Raw genomic sequence first — 20400 nt, forward strand, 5'->3', positions numbered from 1 at the left:
ACTTTTGTCAAGTCTGGTTTGGTTTTACGATACGCCGCTTTTGTCAGCCTTAATGTAGTGAAGTTGACGTACAATAAATTACAGGTCTTTGTGGATTTTGTAGTGAGGGATAAAGTTACATGTAATACTTGTGTCTCATCGGTTTTCAGCAAAAACATAATCCTTGAAATACAATAATCTTTGGAGCTCCCCTTCATATTACTTGCCTCATGATGTATCTTCTCTACGCTATCATAATACTAGTGGGTAACTTGCCAGGTTTGCGAACATCTCACAAATAATACATTTTCTTTCAAACCAAAACAAATGGCACTCTTGAAAAAACAGATTCTTAAGGCAATACTTGTAAGTCACAGGTTTCAAGTGTCAAGTCCAGTCTCAGGTATACCTAATCAAAGTCAAGTTGAGCCTTTCACTAGTTTTAGCCAAGCAAGTCCCAAGTCCTAAAATTGTCAAAGCATGTGCCTTAAATCCTCTACCTCTACTATAGACAAAATACATTTCCATTAAATTAAACCATGTAAATCATTTATGGCTGCTGGTATGTATTAGCCCTCACATCATTCATGGAATACTAATATGTTGCCAGGCTTGTGCACACTGCACAATCAAGTAAATGGTCTTTAAAAAAAGAAACAAATAGTATGCTTGAAATTGTAATTTTTTAAAATGTTAACAGGCAAGAATTGTTCAACTCGTGTGTTTCAAGTCCAAGTCACGTCTCAGTAATACCAAGTCAAAATTAAGTTGAGTTTTTACAGTTTTTCTCCATAGGTTTGGCACATTTCTTGAAACTGAGATGACATTTTCAAAATTGCAAGCTCATTTGGCCAAACAGACTTACATTTATGCACAACTTATCAGTTCGTTAGCAAAAGCACATATGTATCCCAAAACGGGTCACACATGCGTCACTCCAAGTTCCTTTCCCAAACAAAGAGTTGGTGCAGTCACAACTGCAAAGCTCCTTCTCAATTGCTCTGGCTCACCTGCATTCATTTAGTGCTTTTACCAAAAGTAACTTGGATGATTTTGCACAACAAAAGCTCATATCTCTCCCAAAACAGCTTACCATTACAGCTTAGCTTACATTTCTACGTCACACAAGTAGTGCCCCGAAAATGCATCGACACTTTGGCATTCTCTGAGCACTGCAAGTCAAAATCATTAGGTGTTTTGTCACAATAGCAGATATATATGAAACATTTTACAAGAGCAGTTTTCAAAGTTTGCGGTTTGACATACTCCACTCAGTCAAGGAACTTGCAACACTTTTTATTCACACAAAGTTACTTACACATTAGAGTAAGTGTAAGCTGAATTCTGTATATTTATGAAAAACGAATAACTAAAATTATATTTAGCGCACAGTGTAAATGAAGAACCAACTACTATAACTCTTTCACCACACAGTAAATTCTGTTGAGTAAATTTGACTCTATTTAGAGTGGATATTTACACTTGGAAGAGTGTAAAATAAAGAATTAAGAAATAAATATATAAATAAATAAAAGTCACTCAAGGGTTGAAGAACTAACTCACGACCTTCTGCTTGAGAGACAGCCGATCAACTCCCTGAGCTCCTACTGAGTGTTAGTATACCGCTCGTGTCAGCTGGAATATTCGTAACTCCAAGACCAAAAACATCTAGGAGCTAAGCAAACAGTAGAAGTGGCATAGCTCAGGTGGTACTGCGACCTTCTCCCAAACTGAAGCTTCCTCAACCCTTGTGTGACTTGGTCCCACTCAAAATAGAGTCAAATTTATTCAAAATAGAGTCAAATTTACTCTACAGAATTAACTGTGCAGTCACTATCGACACCTACCCCCTCTTGGCCATTGTCCTCATTCTCTTGGCCATCAATATGCTGCTCTCTGTTTGACCAAAGGTTTTTATCCACGTCACAGCCAATATCTTCCCTTGCAATGGACTGGACTAATTTTGGCAATTGAACAGATGATTTTGCATATTATGACTTACACACTGAAATCCTGCTGACATGTTTTGGAGAGGACAGCCATTAGACTGAAAAACAACTAATCCAGTTCGATCAGCAAGATCTATTCATTTGCAAAATGTGCTAAATGTGGGCAGATTGTGCTAACTGTAGGCTAAATGTACACAACCATTAGCACATATCCACTGAGGCAATTGAGACGTGTACTAAGACATTGGCAATTTGATGAAAGCAATGAGAAATGCCATTCAGTTATGACCAATTGTAAGGTGGTTTTGAGATTTGTCCATGGTATTTTGAAAATGTCATCTCAGTTTCAAGAAATGTGGCAAACCTATGGAGAAAAACTGCAATAAGTTTTGGCCAAGCAAGTCCCAATAATAGTTATCAGCAAGACAGTTTAAAGGCAGCTCCCAAGTTATTTTCTCATTAAGTGCTACGGTCGGTCTCGAGTCAGTAGAGTATACAATTTTTTGAGTTTCCAGTCATCCAAGTTGTGAATGCAGGACTGAAACAACCGCAGCAAACAGTGATACTGCATCTATGGTGGCCCTGGTGATTAGTCAAAAAATGTTTGGAACTGTATATAAAAATCACTTTCTTGGAATAAATAGCTATATGCTAAGAAAAGAACACAACGTGCTAGCTGCCACTGTTGCCTTTTGTCCGTCACGACAACTCCAGTTTCACATTATTTTCCAGACATCATCCTTACTTTTCAAAGAAGCTGACACATTATATTTACTGTGTGAGTGGTGTGTTACACTATTTATGACATAGTTTCAACTTCCCCTTTTACAAACCTTGTGGTGGAATCACAGCTTATCACTGGGAGTGCCAAACACCCTAAAGCTGTGTTTGAGAAAGGGGGGTGTTTTTCCACATTAAGCAGCACATTGTACTTTTGCTGACCTGTATTAACAGCTTATGTGACAAGAACACATGTTCAGACAATGTTCACTTCCAAACAAATGGCTTTACATGGCAAAATCTACCATGCTGGCCGAGGCCAAGAGTTAAAGACTGTATATCCAACACACACAAACAGACTCGAAATGGGTCAAGTGTCACCTGACCATCTCAAAACGTAATTGATTGAAAGCTGCCGTAGACATTTATGCTAATAATAGTGTCCCGACTGTTGAAGGTTATGAGCTGTAGTCGGGAATCATTTCATTTGAACTTCTGAAACCACTAGTTAAGCACAACAACAGAGGATCAGCTACACACAAACAATGTTAGAAAGATAATTCCTTAATTCTGTTCAACTTGTCACATCATAAAAGGGTCTTAAGGGTTTGTTTACTGTACATAATGGGAGCATTCTGAAATTCAATTTGTGGGAGTGTTCCAAGAGTCAGTGCACTCCCCCTTCTATGAATGAACAAACACACCATGTTTTTGTTGTTGTGGTTGGCGAGCCTACAGTACACATTATCTAAAGTAGGTCTTTGAGTATGGCTGCTAAACAACCACCAATTTCAGAAAAAGTGAACTTGAGTTGTATTCATGGTACACCAATGATGAATGAGGATGTTTAAATCCCCCATTATCCCACAACCCTTGCATCTTGTTTGTACAGTTTCCATGCATCCTGCCTTGATGCCTCTCACTGCTCTATGTCCACAGTCAGAGAGGCCAGAGTGTGCTCCTTCATTCCTATTTTGAGTTTCTGAATGGTGAATGGTCAGAATGGTGCACTCCAAACAAAATCTCCTGTTCTTTGCTGTGTGTATGCATGTTTGGTGCAAAAACAAACAAAACAAAACAACAACCCTACAGCAGATCGAATGCTCCCTGTGAAATCACAATAGAGTGTCACTGCCAACTACTGTAGTCTATGTGCAATTACAACTTTATTTTAGTAAGACATGTCCCTCCCTGGCATCGTACCGCATACACTTATTATTTGAGAAGGACTGCTGTAAAGAAATGGAAAAAATGGCGTCCAACATTTGTGTTTTTTTCTTGATATAAAACAGCATAGCCTATCCCACAAGGCCACACTTCTATAGAGCTGACTTTAATTATGGGAAACCTACAGGCTATTTAATTTATTTCACAGGAGTTGTCTGTCTGTCTATCTATCTATCTATCTATCTATATTTATAACAACATCACCGAGGCTACAAAGCGTGATTTGTGTATGCAGCTTGCCACCTAGGTTACGCTGTCAGTGCATGACTGAGCATGCCGTGGACTGCGTCATGAATGTTAGTCAGTGTTGGATCAGAGTTGTCTATTGCAAACATCCTTTTTCCATAGTGAGGAAATATTGGGTTTACAGTAATTACCTGGTGATGACCAAAAATAAACAGAAAGTTCTGTACACTTGGCAAAGTCAAATTTGAAGGCGTTGTTAAGTATCAGAGATATGAGCAGGCTTACAAGTGTACTTTGTATTTCATTTGGCTTCACAACCCCACGACCCCCCCCCCCCCACACACACACACCCTGTTTTTTTTTTTTAGTGATGCCACCACTGAATTGTATCAGAGATGGCAAAGCGAAGGAGAAATGTGTTTAAGACCACAATCTTGAAACAGACATGGGAGTGAGAAAAGCAGTACACGTGTCTGTCTGGCTGGTCAGTACAATACTGCTAATGATAAAATGATATATACACTGGCAGGGGTGACTCATCTTGGTTTCTTGGTCAGTTATTTGGTACATGCATCTCTGTTAATGCACCTCATCAAAATATGGCTAACTCAGTTTACAATATAAGCAAAGGTGAATGAAATGTACACTACCCACACAGCCAACCGGGGGTATGCAATGCAAACATCATGCAATGTCATCTTTTCCAAGAGCAACAAACTTAACAAAAACAAACTCTTTCCATTACCATGCTAACAGGACACAGTTCTGAAACAGTGACAGACTAAAAAATATCTTGGCATCTACTAATACCAAAAACTTTACATTTAAAACTAGCATCAATACACGCATAAATTAACTATAGGGGATGGGGGGCAGAATGGAACAAAAGCAATTTCCCCGTGCCATTTGGGAAGCAGTTGGTCGAAGCAGTCATTTTTATTAGCTTTGGATTATGGCAATGTTATCAATAGACATGCCCCAGTCACCACATAAAAAACACAGGGCTTTTTATTTTCACTCTGCACCTGCAACTGCTACTCCGCCCATCATTGTACTTTATTACAGAAGGTGGGATGGGCACATTTATCTGTAAATACTGGCTCATTTTGAATTTTCATTTACAATCTCTTGAAAGGCAACATGTCCAGGAGAAATCAGCACTTTATTAAAATGGTCTTATAATAACCACACAACATATTCAACGGTTAATGCTCAAAGTTCTCAAGACTACAAGTACATTCTTCTAACCATGCAGTCAATCTACTGCTGCTCATTTACAAATTCACAATATCAAGATATCAAAGTTAGGAATTAGCTTTAACTGTTCTTTGTTCCCATCATTTTAGACCGAAACATTTGAATGAAAACAAGTCCTGCTTAACACACTTTCCCAATACATAACCTGATAAAACGTCTACAGACTGAGGCAGTCCCTCTTATCTGCAGGCCATCCAGAAAGTATTCACAGTGTTTCACTTTTTCCACAGGGCAAAAAGATGTATAGATACACCGATCGTAATGATGCAACACTCAAACACTGTCTGGCAAAATGCAGAGGCAGAAACATCTGCACCCACAATCAATATTTCATTCCAGACTAGCAGTCTGTAGGCAGTGTTGTCAAAAAATGCCTCTCAGATAATACCCACAGGAGCTGACCCAAATAAAAGGACTGATACAAGTGTTATGACAGATAGAAGTGGTTTGGTCCAATAATGCATTATCTAACCCACAGAGTGGCTAACGGTGTGTGAATTAATTTTCTGTCACATGAATTGTATACAAGCAAGCAGAGCGTATGCCACATTACGACCTGACAAGAAGACGAAATCTCATTAGGTTAAGGGCTTTAAGCACACTGAACTAGTATCCAATTACAGATGTCACCTGACTTTGGAAAGCTTGTAATCCCTCTGAGGATGAATTTACTGTGATGACAGATAACTGGGTTAGCAACATTTGTGGGGCTAATCAAACAATGAAATATTTCAAATAGCCATTGACTTTGGTGTTTGGAGAATTAATTTCTACAAAATTACCATTTAAGTATTAATGTTTCTATAATATATAGGCACACATATTAAGACAATTACACAAATAAACACAATGAACAAGAACACCTATCCAACATTATCTGCTTAACAACATTAGCATTGTTAGCACTGCATCCCTTTACCAAAGTCCAGCCTTAAAGGGCAACAGGCATGGATAGTCTTTCTGGCTTTCAAAATACCACCAATGTGAAACACATAAAAACAAAACTCTAAGACAAGTATTTTTTGTTTTTATGTGTGGTATTTATCTCCAAACAATACCACAGCGACTTTTATTTTGAAGACTTCACATTTGAGAACCTAAAAGCAAGTGTTGTTTGTTCAAACAAAATGCTGTGTTCATTTGGCGAGCAAGTACTTGGCTAATCAACTTGTTTTACCTAAAACATGTTTACACCAAAATATTGCAACAAAATAAGCAGCTCAGTTTGAGTTCTGTCTCAAGAAATGCTCTCAGAACGTGTTAGTAGCAGTAAACTTTTCTATATTTCCCTGCAGGGCAGAACACAAACAATTTCACAACAAGTTCACAAGGCACTTGACTGGCAACATCTACCATAAAGGGAGTGCATGGACATACTGTGTAGGTCATCACATTATCTTCTGTATGAAATATATGAATTAATAAAAACCTGGAACCCTAAAACAGCTATGAAAAAGCCCCACAGGAAATGTAGGAATGTGAACAACAAGAATACAGCAACCTGTCAAGAAACTTCCACTTTTACAGATGATGATTTATTGATACATGTTTGGTCTTGGCAGGTGGTTGCACTTTAATGCATTATTCCAGTTGAATGTACTGTCCAAATGTGCTCCTTTTTCTTTTAAATGAATGTGATGTAAGATGAAATTCCACATCACAACTACTAGAGAATATACTTTATGATGACATTCATCTTAAATTTGGTCTGTCTGTGGCTCTGACACCCATTTAAAAAAAATCTATCAATTAGCCTACAAAATAGAAACTCCACACAGGAGAGATTGTGCTGCCATTTTGTTTTAATTAGAGATAATGGAAGTAATGTTTCTGTATTTTATTTTAAAAATGGAAATATGTATCATTACAAATACTGTTTAAAAAAAAGTGAAACTGATTTACAAAAAAATTGCACTGAATTAACCAGCACCCAGATACTTAAATAAATTAAAATTGAATTAGGGCTGAATGAGTAATTGTGTTTGCAGTTAATGCAACATGATGAAAACGCAATTTACTAATTGTAAAGACTGCGATTTGACTGGTCACTGGGACCGGAGACGTCAATGCTGCCGTGCAAAGTGTGCATAGTTATCATCAGTGAGTTTTCTGTCTCATGTGACTTTAAGGTGAATATCTAAAATGTTTGATCAGCTTTTAAGAAGTGCAGTTCATGTTTACTTCTGTTTCATGAAACGTGAAAAATTGAATACTGTACGTTGAAATGTTAAAGCCACAGGTTTGTATTATTATTGTAATCTGCACTTGATGTGATTATTTATTAATAATTTCCAGTATAATAAAATTCTGCCTAACAGTTTAGTTAATATCTTACTTGTTTGGCAGAATTTTGTTGTCATGGTGAACACTTACAAGATTGCATGTCAAAGTTTTTAGTATGTTTACACCAGTGGTCTCAAACTCGGGGTCGGGGGCCACCTGCAGTCTACAGGAGGCTATTTTGCGGCCCCCAACTCAAAATCAAAGTTTAATGTTAGTGTGGCCCCCACTTTTTTCCCCCCGTGTCATTGCACTGGCCCTTTTGTGTGTTTTTTTCCCCATTTATGGGCTACCATAGGTCAGGCTCATGACAGCTTCCGGTGAAACATAATTCTGAAGTGACATCAAGTGGAAGGAAAAGATATCCTGTCACTCAGTCCAGTCATGTCTTTTTCAAAACCTGCCATGAAGAGAAAGCTTGGCGAGGAGAACAGCCAATTTCAAGAAAAAACAAGAGACAGAATGTCATTTTTGTTGAGCTTGCAGTACCTCGACATGTCTTCAAAACACAGAGAAAGTGCAAGAAATCAATTGTCATTATTCAACTAGATATGCTGGGAAGTATGCAAAGTACCAGGGAGATGAGAGAGGACCGTTTTGGAGGATATCAATTAATTGTCTGTGTCTCTTTTTCAAGGCATACCACTCAGATTGCCTAGTGCGCAAATACTTATATATTAAGAATTGAGAATGCATATAATACTATTTATCCATCCATTTTCTAGACTACACCGCTTGTCCTCATTTGGGTTTGCAGGTGAGCTAAAAACTATCCCTGCTGAGCGATAGGTGGGGTTAACCTTGGATGGGTCACCAGCCAATTGACAGAAAATATCAAGGGAAGCGATTTGTAAATTTAATAACAGAGCTAAAAAGTTAAAAGACGCACTCCAGAATAACAGCAACAATACTTGCTAAAAGTACACTGAATGGGTGTAGTATTGAACCAGCACTAATCTAAACCTTGATTTTTATTTTTTCACAAAAATCCATAAAATATAGCTCCGTCTGACAATCAGCTGATTGTTACACAAATGCTCACACACGTGTGAAGACTCCCCTACAGCTCACTGCGTGATGCACATGCACAAGATTGTTTGCTTGCGGCATCTAAAAATGGAACTCATCAGATTTTCTGCTATGCTGCACTAAAGGCATTTGAAAGTTGAGTTGAGAACTGCGTCAATGACTGCTTCTTACATAAGAAATGTAAACAATTATGTGAAATTACAAACATTCCCGCCTCATTGACTCTTTTGACCTGGGATAATTTGCCATGAATGTACAGTCTAATAATAGTTTAGACAATAGGAATCAAACTTTAAAACCAGTAGCAGTAATTTATGAGGCTTTATCTTAACACGATGTGATTTGCAGGATTCCACAACGTTCTTGGGTAAGACATCTGTACATAAGGTCAGTTCCCTAAGTCTAGTTTTCACTGCCACCATATTACATTAGTCCCTGAGCAATGAGCAGCCTAAAAAGCCTCACATTACTTAATGAGAGAAATGCTGAAAGCAACAGCAGGCTCGGTTGGGGTTTGGAAAGCTGGCTAATCTGCATACTCACAGTGATTAGCTCCAAGAGGGGTCCCCGCTAGGCTATTGGGGTTGGCAGTGGCCAGGCTCAGACAGTCTAAGACAGACTGTATTCCGTGTGTTATTATGAGACAGGCCGCAAATTCAGTTTAACCTTCTACGCTGCACCTTCATTGGCCTCCAAATTAGTAGTGTCATTTAAGTCACTGCATATTACTAGCTTCACACAAAAACACTAGGCACAACCACAATGTACAACTGGCCAAGATATACATTTTCTTAAGTCTTGCATTATTGTTGGGCATTTGCAGATCTTGATGATTAATTGACTGTGAGCTGAAACTAATACTTTGAAGCAGCACCTTTCGCTCGCAGTATACTGTATGACAGCTCTCTGTCTTTTTGAGTTGGCCTTCTGCAAAAACAAAACAAAAAAAAACACTCCAAATCTATCAGATTGCAAGACCATCTCCTGTTTACAGGCCTTCAGATTCAGCTCATAAGTCATTTCATCTTGACTAAAGTCTGAGTTGCAGCTGAAGAAAAATAGCACCAAAGCATGAGACTGCCACCAGCATCCTTCAATAAGTTATGGAATACTTTTGGGTGATGAGCTGTGTTGTAACTTTTTGCCAAACATTCTTTTTGAAATGATTGCCAAAAAGCTCAACCTTGGTTTCATCAAACCATAGCACATTTTATTGACCAAATGTAGCCAGGATTGGATATTTTTCTTTATAAGATAAGGCTTATGTCTTGCAGAAATTCTTGCAGCTCCTTTAGTGTTTCTGTTGGCATCTTGGCAGTCTCCCTGACCTTTTCTTTATTTTCTCTCATCTTTTAACCAATTTTAAAAGGGACATCCAGCCATTTTATTAGCCATTTTAGTTCCACCACTGTCATGCGACTCGTTAGTATTGAAGAAGGTCTCAGATGTGAATGGGGAGCAGGTGTGTTATATTTGACGTTATCATTTTCACAATCTCTCACCGGAAGTTCAAAATGGCACCTCACATCAAAAAAACTCTCCTGAGGATATGAAAAAAGGAATTGTTGCTCTACATAAAGGCCTAGCCTATAAGAAAATTGCCAACAGCATGAAATTAAACATTTAGCACTGTGACCAACACTATACAGCAGATAAACAGGAGTGGTTCTGCTAAGAACAGGCCTCACCGAAAAAGCCGACTGCATAATTCTCAGTGTCATACTCAGAGGTGGCCTTTGGAAAATAGTGCTTATAACATTGCTTATGTATATGGGGTCAGTTCAGCCTATCAATGGGCATCATTTACAAATAAATGCATAGAAATGCTCTTCAATTCACATTTGCAGAAGTTTCAACAGAACATTAACACTACGTATTAGTTATACATCCTAAATATTAAAAATATCAAGTTAATGTTTGGACTGGCAGTGGAAGTATTATTAGCTAATTTTGCACTGTGCACGTTTGCTTCCGGTATCGACAACAGACTTTGCATTCAAATTGAATTTGTTCGTTTGACTGCAGGCATCGTTGGTTCAGTTCGTAAATGTGAGCGTAAACGGTTGTCTGTCTGTATGCAGTACATTTAGCGATTGGTGTATATTGCACTACACTTGCTGTATGGCTGCGTTACCTGTATTTACATCTGTACACACAGTTGTGATTAGAAGTTTACATACACTCATAATAGGCATTAATATCATACTAATTTTGGTCTTTTAATTACTTATTTTAATCATCATCATATATTTTTTTCCAGGACGGAATGTTTATACACGACTCACAGTACATCTTCAATGATGTCATCATGATACCAAAGACACAAGGTGAAAGGAAACCTCCAACAGAGAAAGTGTGTATTAAATAAAGCATTGAAGCAGTTGAGTACAGTACCTGTCACACAGGTGGCTGACTGCACCGAATGAGTCACAGGTGCAGGGTAGGCAGCCGCTGGTGCCATTGGTAAAGTAGCCCTCCTCACAGTCATCACACTTTAGACCACTGTAGCCGTCCTGACACGAGCACTGACCAGTGGTCTGGTTACACTCATCTGGATACAAAATCCCCTCTTCTCCAATGCTGCAGTTACAGAAGCCATCTGGATGGACAAACAGGCATGACAATGGGTGAAAAAAAAGATGAAACTGTTTACATGAGTAGACGACATTTCATTATTTGCTGCTTTGTAGGATTGAGACAAAAAATACTGCAAAATTCTCAGAATAATACTCATTATACAGGGGACTTAATATGAAACAAAAAAAAAATCACATTGTTTAGACCATTCTGTTGTTTTCACTTAATAAAAATATATTTAGATATTTATTAAGTGAAAACAACAGAATGAACGATGTGATACTTCCGTATACATACAGTACATACTTTTGCACCCCATATATACATATAAAATATAGGCTTATAAGTAAGTGTATAACTGTATATTCTAGTAGACACACACACACACACACACACACACACACACACACACACACACACACACACACACACACACACACAGTATATACATGTACGCATTGAAGTGTGGGGGTGTGCTGGCTAAACCTATATCGAACCCATCTTTCTTCAACCGAAATCTGCTATTCGTGTCATTTTCAGTTGTGGATACAGAGACAACACTAATCCATTATTTATACAACTAAAAACTTTAAAATTTAATGAATTGATGGAATTTAACCGCCTTAAAATAATGTATGAAGCCCATCATGAAATTTTACCAGTCAGTATACAAATCAAAATAAAAAATAAAAAAGGGGGAAAGTGAGTACAAATTAAGAGGAATAGACATTTTTCAACAAAACGATGTACACTACTGACAAAAAGTTAGGGATATTTAGCTTTTGGGTGAAATTTCAGGAAGAGCCTAAAATGCATTCAAACCTTTTCAGGTGACCTTAGTGTGACATTCTCTAAGCTTTTGAATGCACATGTCCAACTGTTAACTGTTTCAGTACTTTTCGCACAAGTTGATGTTCTCTAACAAGGAGCTTAACGGCAAAATTCACAACAGGTGTTTGAGCCTCGAATCGAATAATAAATGTCCTCATTCAATTAGAGCTGATGTTTAAACAGTCATCCTCATCCAGCTGTTCACATTTTGACATAACGAGACCAAGACGACGCCTAACAATGGATCAACAGTACTATGAGTATCGTGATGCTTCAAACAGGTCGTTCTCAGATGGAAGTGTCCACTGAGCTGAAACTGTCACAGAGTGTCATCAACAGGTTGCAACAGAGATACTGAGAGACTGTAAAAGTCACAGAAAGAAGTTGAAGTGGACGTCCTTTGGCCACATCTCATGCTGATGACCGCTACATTGTGAACAATGCCCTGAGAAACCGGATGTTGAATGCCATTCAACTCCAGGCACGTTTAAGGGAGATGAGAGGCACCCAAGTGTCACGTCAGACCATTCAAAAATCTTTACATCAGTGTGGTCTGTGTGCTAAACGACCTGCAAGGGTACCTAACCACACCACCAGGCACAGGCATCACTGTCTTGCATGGGTGAGGGAGAATTTACGCTGGATGAGGGACCAGTGGGCCTCAGTGCTGTTCTCTAATGAACGTCCATTCACGGTGAACAGAAATGATGGCCGCGTACGATATTGGAGAGCGCTATGCAACAGCCACTGTTGTCACCAGGTGAGCTTTTGGTGGTGGTGGTGGTGTTACAGTGTGGGCAGGTGTATCCAGTCAGTACAGAGCTGCCCTACACTTTGTGAATGATACAGTGACAAGCCCATATTACCTGAATAACAACATTATTCCAGTGATTGTGCTCCTACATGAACAACACGGGCCTAAATTCATCTTCATGAATGACAATGCTCCAGCTCATGGAGATGGCATCATCAGGGAACGGCTGTTGGAGACCGATGTACCTCAAATGAAATGGCCTGCACTTTCTCCAGACCTGAATCCTATTGGAAACCTGTGGGATCAGCGGAGTCGCCGTGTAGAGGCTGGCAACTCTGCACCCCAGAACCTCAATGACCTGAGGGCTGCCCTTCAAATAGAGTGGGATGCCATGCCTCAGCGGACAATGAGTCGACTTGTGAACAGCATGAGACATTGTCGTCAAGCTTCTAATTGTTGCTCAAGGGCACATGACGAGTTATTGAGACGTTGACATTTTTGTTGTGGTGTACCCACCATTGTTGTTCATTTTTCTTTCAATGAATTATTTGAGATGAGGAAAGCATCCTTCTACTTAAATGTCCTACTTTCAGGATATGATATCACTGTAGCGTGAACTTTTGACATTTTCCATAAATTTCACCAGAAAGCCAAATATCCCTAACTTTTTGTGAGTAGTGTATTTCAACTCAAGGTCTCAGTTTGTGGAACAATCTGGATTGTAAAACAGAATCTTCTCAGTCTATCTGGTTTTTTTTATGTATAAAAGCACAATGACTGGAAAAATATATACAGTATAGCACAAGGACATGCTGTTGAATTATTTTATATAATTGTTACATTGAAAGCGTCTTGACCGCTTGCTGTCATTCCTTTTGTGTTGGTTTTCTGTGTGTGTGTGTGTGTGTGTTGATCAGCGGCAGATACAAAAAGTTTTTACTTCATCCTGTCCCTTTTCATTTATTTTATTTGAAAGAGTGAAATAAATTTGAATTGAAAACAGTTGGCAAACGTCTGGCGAACGAACATTTGCGACCTTGAAGAAACCCTGAAGCAAAATCACCATTCGCTACCTTCGTAAACACTCACAAACGTTCGCCCTTCAGCGGTATACAGGCTTAAGAATGACATGGCCAGGTCTTGTCCAGTGGACCCCCGCATACTAGCACTTCATAGAAAACACATTATGGAGGTTAATTGGTGTTATTTGAAGAGTTTTTTGGGGTAAACAACAAACTAATTAATAATATTTCAAATGCATTTCAATGCACAATTATACACAGATTTTCACGTCATATTTTGTACATTTTAAGATGTTGACCCACAGATGACCTTGACAAGCACTCAGTAGTTATCTATTATTTATCTGATCTCAGATTTTGTGCGAGTGGTGACTACAGACCTCATTAAACACTATCTCACACTTGCACTTTGTTCAGTCCACTGTACACGAGCTTAGGTATTGATGTGTTCTAAAACAATAAATAAATAAACAAACGACGTACCTACCAGTTAGATGAGTAAATGGGCAATTGAATTGGAATATATTCTTGCACTAGAATCTGATTCAGATGGTGTTGCTCTTCGCGTGTTATTTGCACTTTTATGTAACTAAAAAAAGGCCTGTGGTTACGCAAGCCTGTAGAGTCTACACTCCCGGCCGGGCTCTTTTGCGACGTTAACAGGCACAGAAGAACTGTCAGCCCTGATGATGCCAAAGAATGTGTGAAATCCAGTCAATGCATATCCCACCTCAAACACACACACAGTTTGTCATTCTAAAAAAAAGTGGCTTTGCACTAGGTGTAGTGTTTTGCTACTGTACAGCCACACACAGTCAGATTGTGTCTGATATCCATTGGATTGAACCTGTGTGCATTGGAAAGCGAGAAAGGGGCTGGGCTAACCTCTCCCCTGTCTAGTTTATCTGTTTGACTGTTGCGACGTGTTGTGACAGCATGGCTGTTATTCAAACAGGGGCAGGCTGTTCAGAACAAGTCAGAAAATTCCTCTAGAGCCTCGCTCTGTGCTTGCCCGTCTGCCACGACAGTGAAAAGCAATTTTACTTTTCGTTCATTCTCCAGCCATCAAACTACAAAAAAATATTGGAGGTAATGAAAAGGCTTATATAGTTGTCTGTTGATGCCCTGTCATGTGATAGAGGGTGACGCCTTTGTTGATGTGATAATATCATGAGAGTTACCTTTACAGTGGAACAATGATAGAACAATGAGCTTCAATGGGTGATTTCACATTAAAATGCTAATTTAATTTTGACCACTGGAGTCAAGCAGATGACAAAAAAAAAACGTAATAAAGAATATGGACATTGGTATTTTTAAACAAGAAGCCTAATTGAGCACACATTAGAAAATTGTGTCGCTATAATTCTCACCTTTCAAGTAGTTGCTATAGCACCAAATAATATGTTTTTAATGTCCAAGGAACCAACACAAGACTACAAGAAAAATGAACTAAAGTCTGAAGTGTTTTTCCTTGTCCCAGTATTTTATGCAAATGCTATAAAATTAAGAACTGATATTTGAAAAATATACAGTTCAACATCTAGATAACTTTAACAAAGTTTTTTTGTTGTTTTTAATAGTGCTGTCAAAGTTAAAGCATTAACTGATTAATAAATCACAAAAAAATATTGCATTAATCATGAATTAACACAGATTAATCACACTATTAATTTTAAAATATACAAGTAATTAACTGATTAGAAAAAGAGGAGGATGAGCGTCTCCAGTGATCCAAAAATGTTGAAGACGTCCTTCTAACAATAATTATCAGAAGAATTAACACATAACCGGTGCTTTTCAAATTTGGCGGGGGAAAAATGTTGATAAAAAAAGCCTTTTTAATTAAGTGATTAATCAAAATTCTAAAATGTGATTAATCTGATTTTAAAAAATTTATCATTTTAAAAGCTATAGTTTTTAATGATCACATAAGGCAGTACAGGACCTTGATTGATGGATTTGCCTGAGAACCTTGATTTGATACATGTCCCCCCCCCCTTTCCAGTCAAATGTTTACTGCTGGAGAACCATTAGGGAGATTAACAGGTGTCACAGCAAATAGATAGATTTATAGGAAACTGACTGTTTATTTTAACTGATGCAATACAGCCAAGAAGTGAAAGTGGAAGTTAATTCCCTCAATTTAGGTCTCTTTAACAAGCCTTCAACCATCGTGCATCTGCCTGCAGCTACAGTACTGCAGATGTCCCGAGCCCCACTCAAACCTACAGCCTTAACAATAGCAGGCAGTTTGTGTTTGTCCCAAGATCAAATAAGTTTTTATTTCATTTTGAAAGCTACTTATATCACAAAAACAGTGACGTAGAGATGGGTCCATTTAAAAACGCCAATGCACTGGAACCCTGATGTGAGGAGCCAAATATCAGTCAGAACTTTATATATTTGTGGAGTTGTTGGTCACAAGGAGGCCAATTATGCTTTTTCTTCTGGGAACACTCGCAATTAGGGCTGTCAAAAAAAATCGATTAGGCACGATTACAGCGCACAATTCTCGTATCGATTCAATATGCAGCCGAATCGATTTTTAAAGATCAATTTTTGTTGGAAATATGCAACAAAATGCCTTAATTAGGGTTAGGGTTCACACTTTAAGCATGGAAGAATGTAATATTAATGGAACATTAAGCCTTAAAATTGTATTTCAATGCTGTTCAAACATGAAACAGACTGCAACAGATTGCAATCTTACAGTGTACATGTACAAGTTTACTGATTAGCATTATCTAAATGTCTGCGATTGGCTGGCAACCAGTTCAGGGTGTACCCCGCCTACTGCCCGAAGCCAGCTGGGATAAGCTCCAGCGCCCCGCGACCCTTGTGAAAACAAGCGGTTAAGAAGATGGATGGATGGATGTTCTAAATTTGAGTAAAACATATTTTAAAAATCGCAATAATTGATTTATAGATTTGTATTGGGATTAATCAGTATTGAATCGTGAGCTATGAATCGTGATACAGATCTAATCGCATCGTACTAGGCAATTCACACTCCTACTCAGAATATTTGATAAAATATTTGGCAAGAAAACATCACCATTTTTGTTTAGCTTGGTAAAATCAGCTCGGTAAGTGGAGAAAAAAAACAACTGAATCTGCCTCACACAACCATTTAAATAATTATTGTCACAACTGTGCTTCTGGATGGAATTTAATCCAGACTACACACTGATGCTTGGATGGTTGCCATTGCCATTGCTCATTCATGTCTTGGGCTGCCTGGCCATCTTGTTTGGGCATCCTTGGTTTCAACATATTCCACATCCATAACAAGTGATGAATGAATGTAATTTCCTTTAAGCAATCATAAATCCTGCTTGGCCTTATACAAAATGATCATGTGTCTGAGCGGATGCTGTGTGGCCTGGTAGACTGGATACCCTCATTGAACAACAACAGGATCAACCTTACACGCCCCCCCCCCCTCTCTCTCTCTCTCTCTCTCTCATGTCCTCCCTCATCCAATACGCTGTAATATGTGGCACACTCATCTTTTATTGAGAGGCCTCATGTAGGCCACGTAAATGTTCGCTCTACACGATACTGTTTTTAGCAGGAATACATCACAGTTCACAATACATTAAGATTCTTTAACGGCATGCAGCATGCATAAACTGATGAGGTCTGCCCATTGTTGCAGTGTGCTTTATTTGGTCTCTCTCTGCGTCAAAAGCACAGTGCAATTCTTCCTTTTCTAGTAGATACGGTGCATGGCCGTGACTCGTTTTCTACACGCTTCTTTCCTTTGCGCTATATATCAAGCGAAACCAAAACATTTAATTTAAGACCAAACGATCCACTTTCACTAACAATGCATTTGACGACACTCCTCACCTTGACCATTCTCCACTGAGGTAACAGATGCGTCGATCCTATCTGCCGACCACGCATCGTTGTCTGTCCGCTGAGAAACCATGGACATCATTGTCTGTAGCATTTTCTCCGGGGCGAAGAGTGATGCGTGTGCATCAGTCGATCTCTTGTGGGGGGCGCTTAACCTGGAAATCAGCGCAGCGATATCTTCTTTAGCGCTTGAAATGACCCCGGAGTCCAAATCGGTGGTAGTCGGCTCAGTTGGTGCAGAAAGAATTGTGTTTGGGGGGATATGGCTAGCTATGCCAATAGCAGACGACTGTGCCAAAGCGAACCTGTTCTCGGGTAAACGGCGAGGCATATCCGTATGGAGGGTCGTCCAGGTGTCGGAGGCTGTGTCTGGCTTCCTGGAGATAGTCGACGCATCGTATAGGTTGATGCGAGGTGCAGCTTCGGAAAAATCGATATATACATACAAAATAAATACCACGAGCGACGATATGTACATCATTAAGGACGTTAACCTCATATTCAGTCTCAGCTCTCCATGTAAGCCTCACTAACGGTCTCTCTCAGACCTTTCCCTGAATGGATGCGTACTCCACCATTGATGTCTCCCGGCGGCGTACGGTGCTGTTTGTCGCCTCATGAACCACAAGTCATTGCTCTGCAACCTACCGTGGCTCAACAGTCCATGCCCAAGTGCATGAGCCAATAAGAACCCGAGCAGGTCAGTAGACGACCATCCCGGGGTAGCTGATTGGACAGACTTCATAACAATCATTTCGAGAGGGCAAAGATTCGTGCAGGAAAATAATAATAATGTTTTTGTTTTTTTACCAATTTGACCTGACACCGAAAGAAACATGTCTTTGTTATATATTCTAATTTCACACCACAAAAGTTAATCATAATTTCAAACAACCTGGATTTTTCTTTTTTACATTTGATACTTGAGTCAATGAAAACGAACAATGGTCGGCGAGCACAAAGAAATAATATATATATAAATATATATATACATCATGCTATTTAATTCGTTCAATTAGCAAATGAAAATTGAAATTGCCTCAGAAATTATTTTAAGTGAACAAGGTAAAGGAAGTGTCTTTTAAAATTATTCATCGTTGTTATCCTGTGAAATCCTTTTTTGTTAAATTTGGTTATGATATGGATCTGAACTGCTCCTTCTGTGGCTCCCAATCAGAGACTCTTGTGCATCTGTTTTGGAAATGTACTAATGCTCGCAAGCTATGGCAAGACATTTGCAAATTTATTTTGGACAAAATCCTTTGTAATTTTGAGCTTTCCTTACCGAATGTTTTTTGTGTGTGTGTGTGTGTGTGTGTGAGGGGGGGGGGTGTTCATTTGAAAGATAATATTATTTGATTAATCTTTTAATTCATCTTGCTAAGTTTTATATTCATAAATGTAAATGTGTAGAGTCGAAACCTACTTTTTTTTTTTCTGTTTTTGAAAGAGATAGATGTATATTTACAGTCCATCTTTACTTCCAGAAGGCTATCAAGACCTTAATTTTGTGTTCTCATTTTGGTGTTTTTAATATTTCTTAGTTTAAGACCCCTTTTTTCCCTTTTTCCTTTACTGTTATTGCGAGATTGTTGTGTACTGTGATGATGATTGTTTGCTTAATGTTTGCCATGATTGGCTTTTGATTTCAATTTGTTAAATAAAGCAGTTAAAAAAGTTATATTTATTTTTCCACCTCTCCACTTTCTCAATTAAAGAATTCAATGAAAATACAAATTAATGAATGTATCAACCTCGTTCGTTATATTAGTCACATTAAAAAGGTGCGCCTTTGATAGCACAAAACCAGATGTCTATTACCTTGACGCTAAAACTAGAGAAATTATATTTATTTATTTATTTTATTTTATTTTAATGCAACACCATATTGCAGACAAGCGGATACGTCACCCAAACCGGCACCAAAATAATAAAAATGTATGTTGGGGAAAAATTTGGACCCTTCCTCCGAAATTATTTTTAGTGAATAAGGTGAAGGAGGTCTTTCAAAATTATTCATCATCGTTATCCTGTGACATCCTTCTTTTCTCCCCCTCTTTTTTTTCATTCGGTTGTGATATGGATCTGAACTGCACCTTCTGTGGCTCCCAATCAGAGACTCTTGTGCATCTTTTCTGGAAATGTACTTATGCTCACAAGCTATGGCAAGACTTTGTAAATTGATCTTAGGCAATATCTTTTGTAATTGTAATTGAGCTTTCCTTACAGAATGTGTTTTTTAACTATGACAATTGATTTGAAAAATAATATTATTCAATTAATATTTTAATACAGGTTATCTTGCTCAGTTTTATATTCACAAGTGTACATTTATAAAGTCAAAACCTATTTTTTTCTTTTTTGAAAGAGATAGAAGTATATTTACTTTCCATCTCTACTTTTAAAAATAAAAAGGCTGTCAAGACTTTAACGTTGTGTTCTCATTTAGGTGTTTTTAATATTTCTTAGTTTAAGAACTCTGACATTTTTCTTTTCTTCCTTCCCTCTTGTTATTGTGAGATTGTTGTGTATAATGACTGGTAAGTGTACTGTGCTGCTTAATCTTTGCCATATTTTGGCTCTTGATTTCAGTTTGTTAGATAAAGGAATTAATAAAAATAAAAATAAAAACACACCAAAAATAATCGTAACAGGCTAAACGTAACATACAGACGATAGGTGGCAGTAGAGTGTTTCATAAAACACAAATGGTCCGACCCCAAAG

The 20400-nt window shown here is 38.3% G+C and overlaps 1 protein-coding gene across 2 annotated transcripts in view; it reads right to left on the minus strand.

Moving 5' to 3' along the window:
- The window catches only part of LOC144049357 (multiple epidermal growth factor-like domains protein 9), a 41644-nt gene extending 23325 nt beyond the window's left edge, over positions 1-18319 (minus strand). Inside the window, exons 1-3 of one of the 2 annotated variants that reach the window (XM_077562221.1) lie at positions 17981-18319; positions 17667-17830; positions 11022-11226 (exon numbers count right to left, since the gene is read on the minus strand). In XM_077562221.1, coding sequence (XP_077418347.1) covers positions 11022-11226; positions 17667-17830; positions 17981-18174 — 563 coding nt within the window. In that variant the 5' untranslated portion in view covers positions 18175-18319. Of the gene's footprint in view, positions 1-11021; positions 11227-17666 lie in introns of both variants that reach the window. The other variant, XM_077562220.1, reaches the window with a different exon arrangement.
- Positions 18320-20400: the final 2081 nt, after the last annotated feature.

Source organism: Vanacampus margaritifer, chromosome 3 (genome assembly GCF_051991255.1).
Source record: "Vanacampus margaritifer isolate UIUO_Vmar chromosome 3, RoL_Vmar_1.0, whole genome shotgun sequence".
Lineage (NCBI taxonomy): Eukaryota > Metazoa > Chordata > Actinopteri > Syngnathiformes > Syngnathidae > Vanacampus > Vanacampus margaritifer.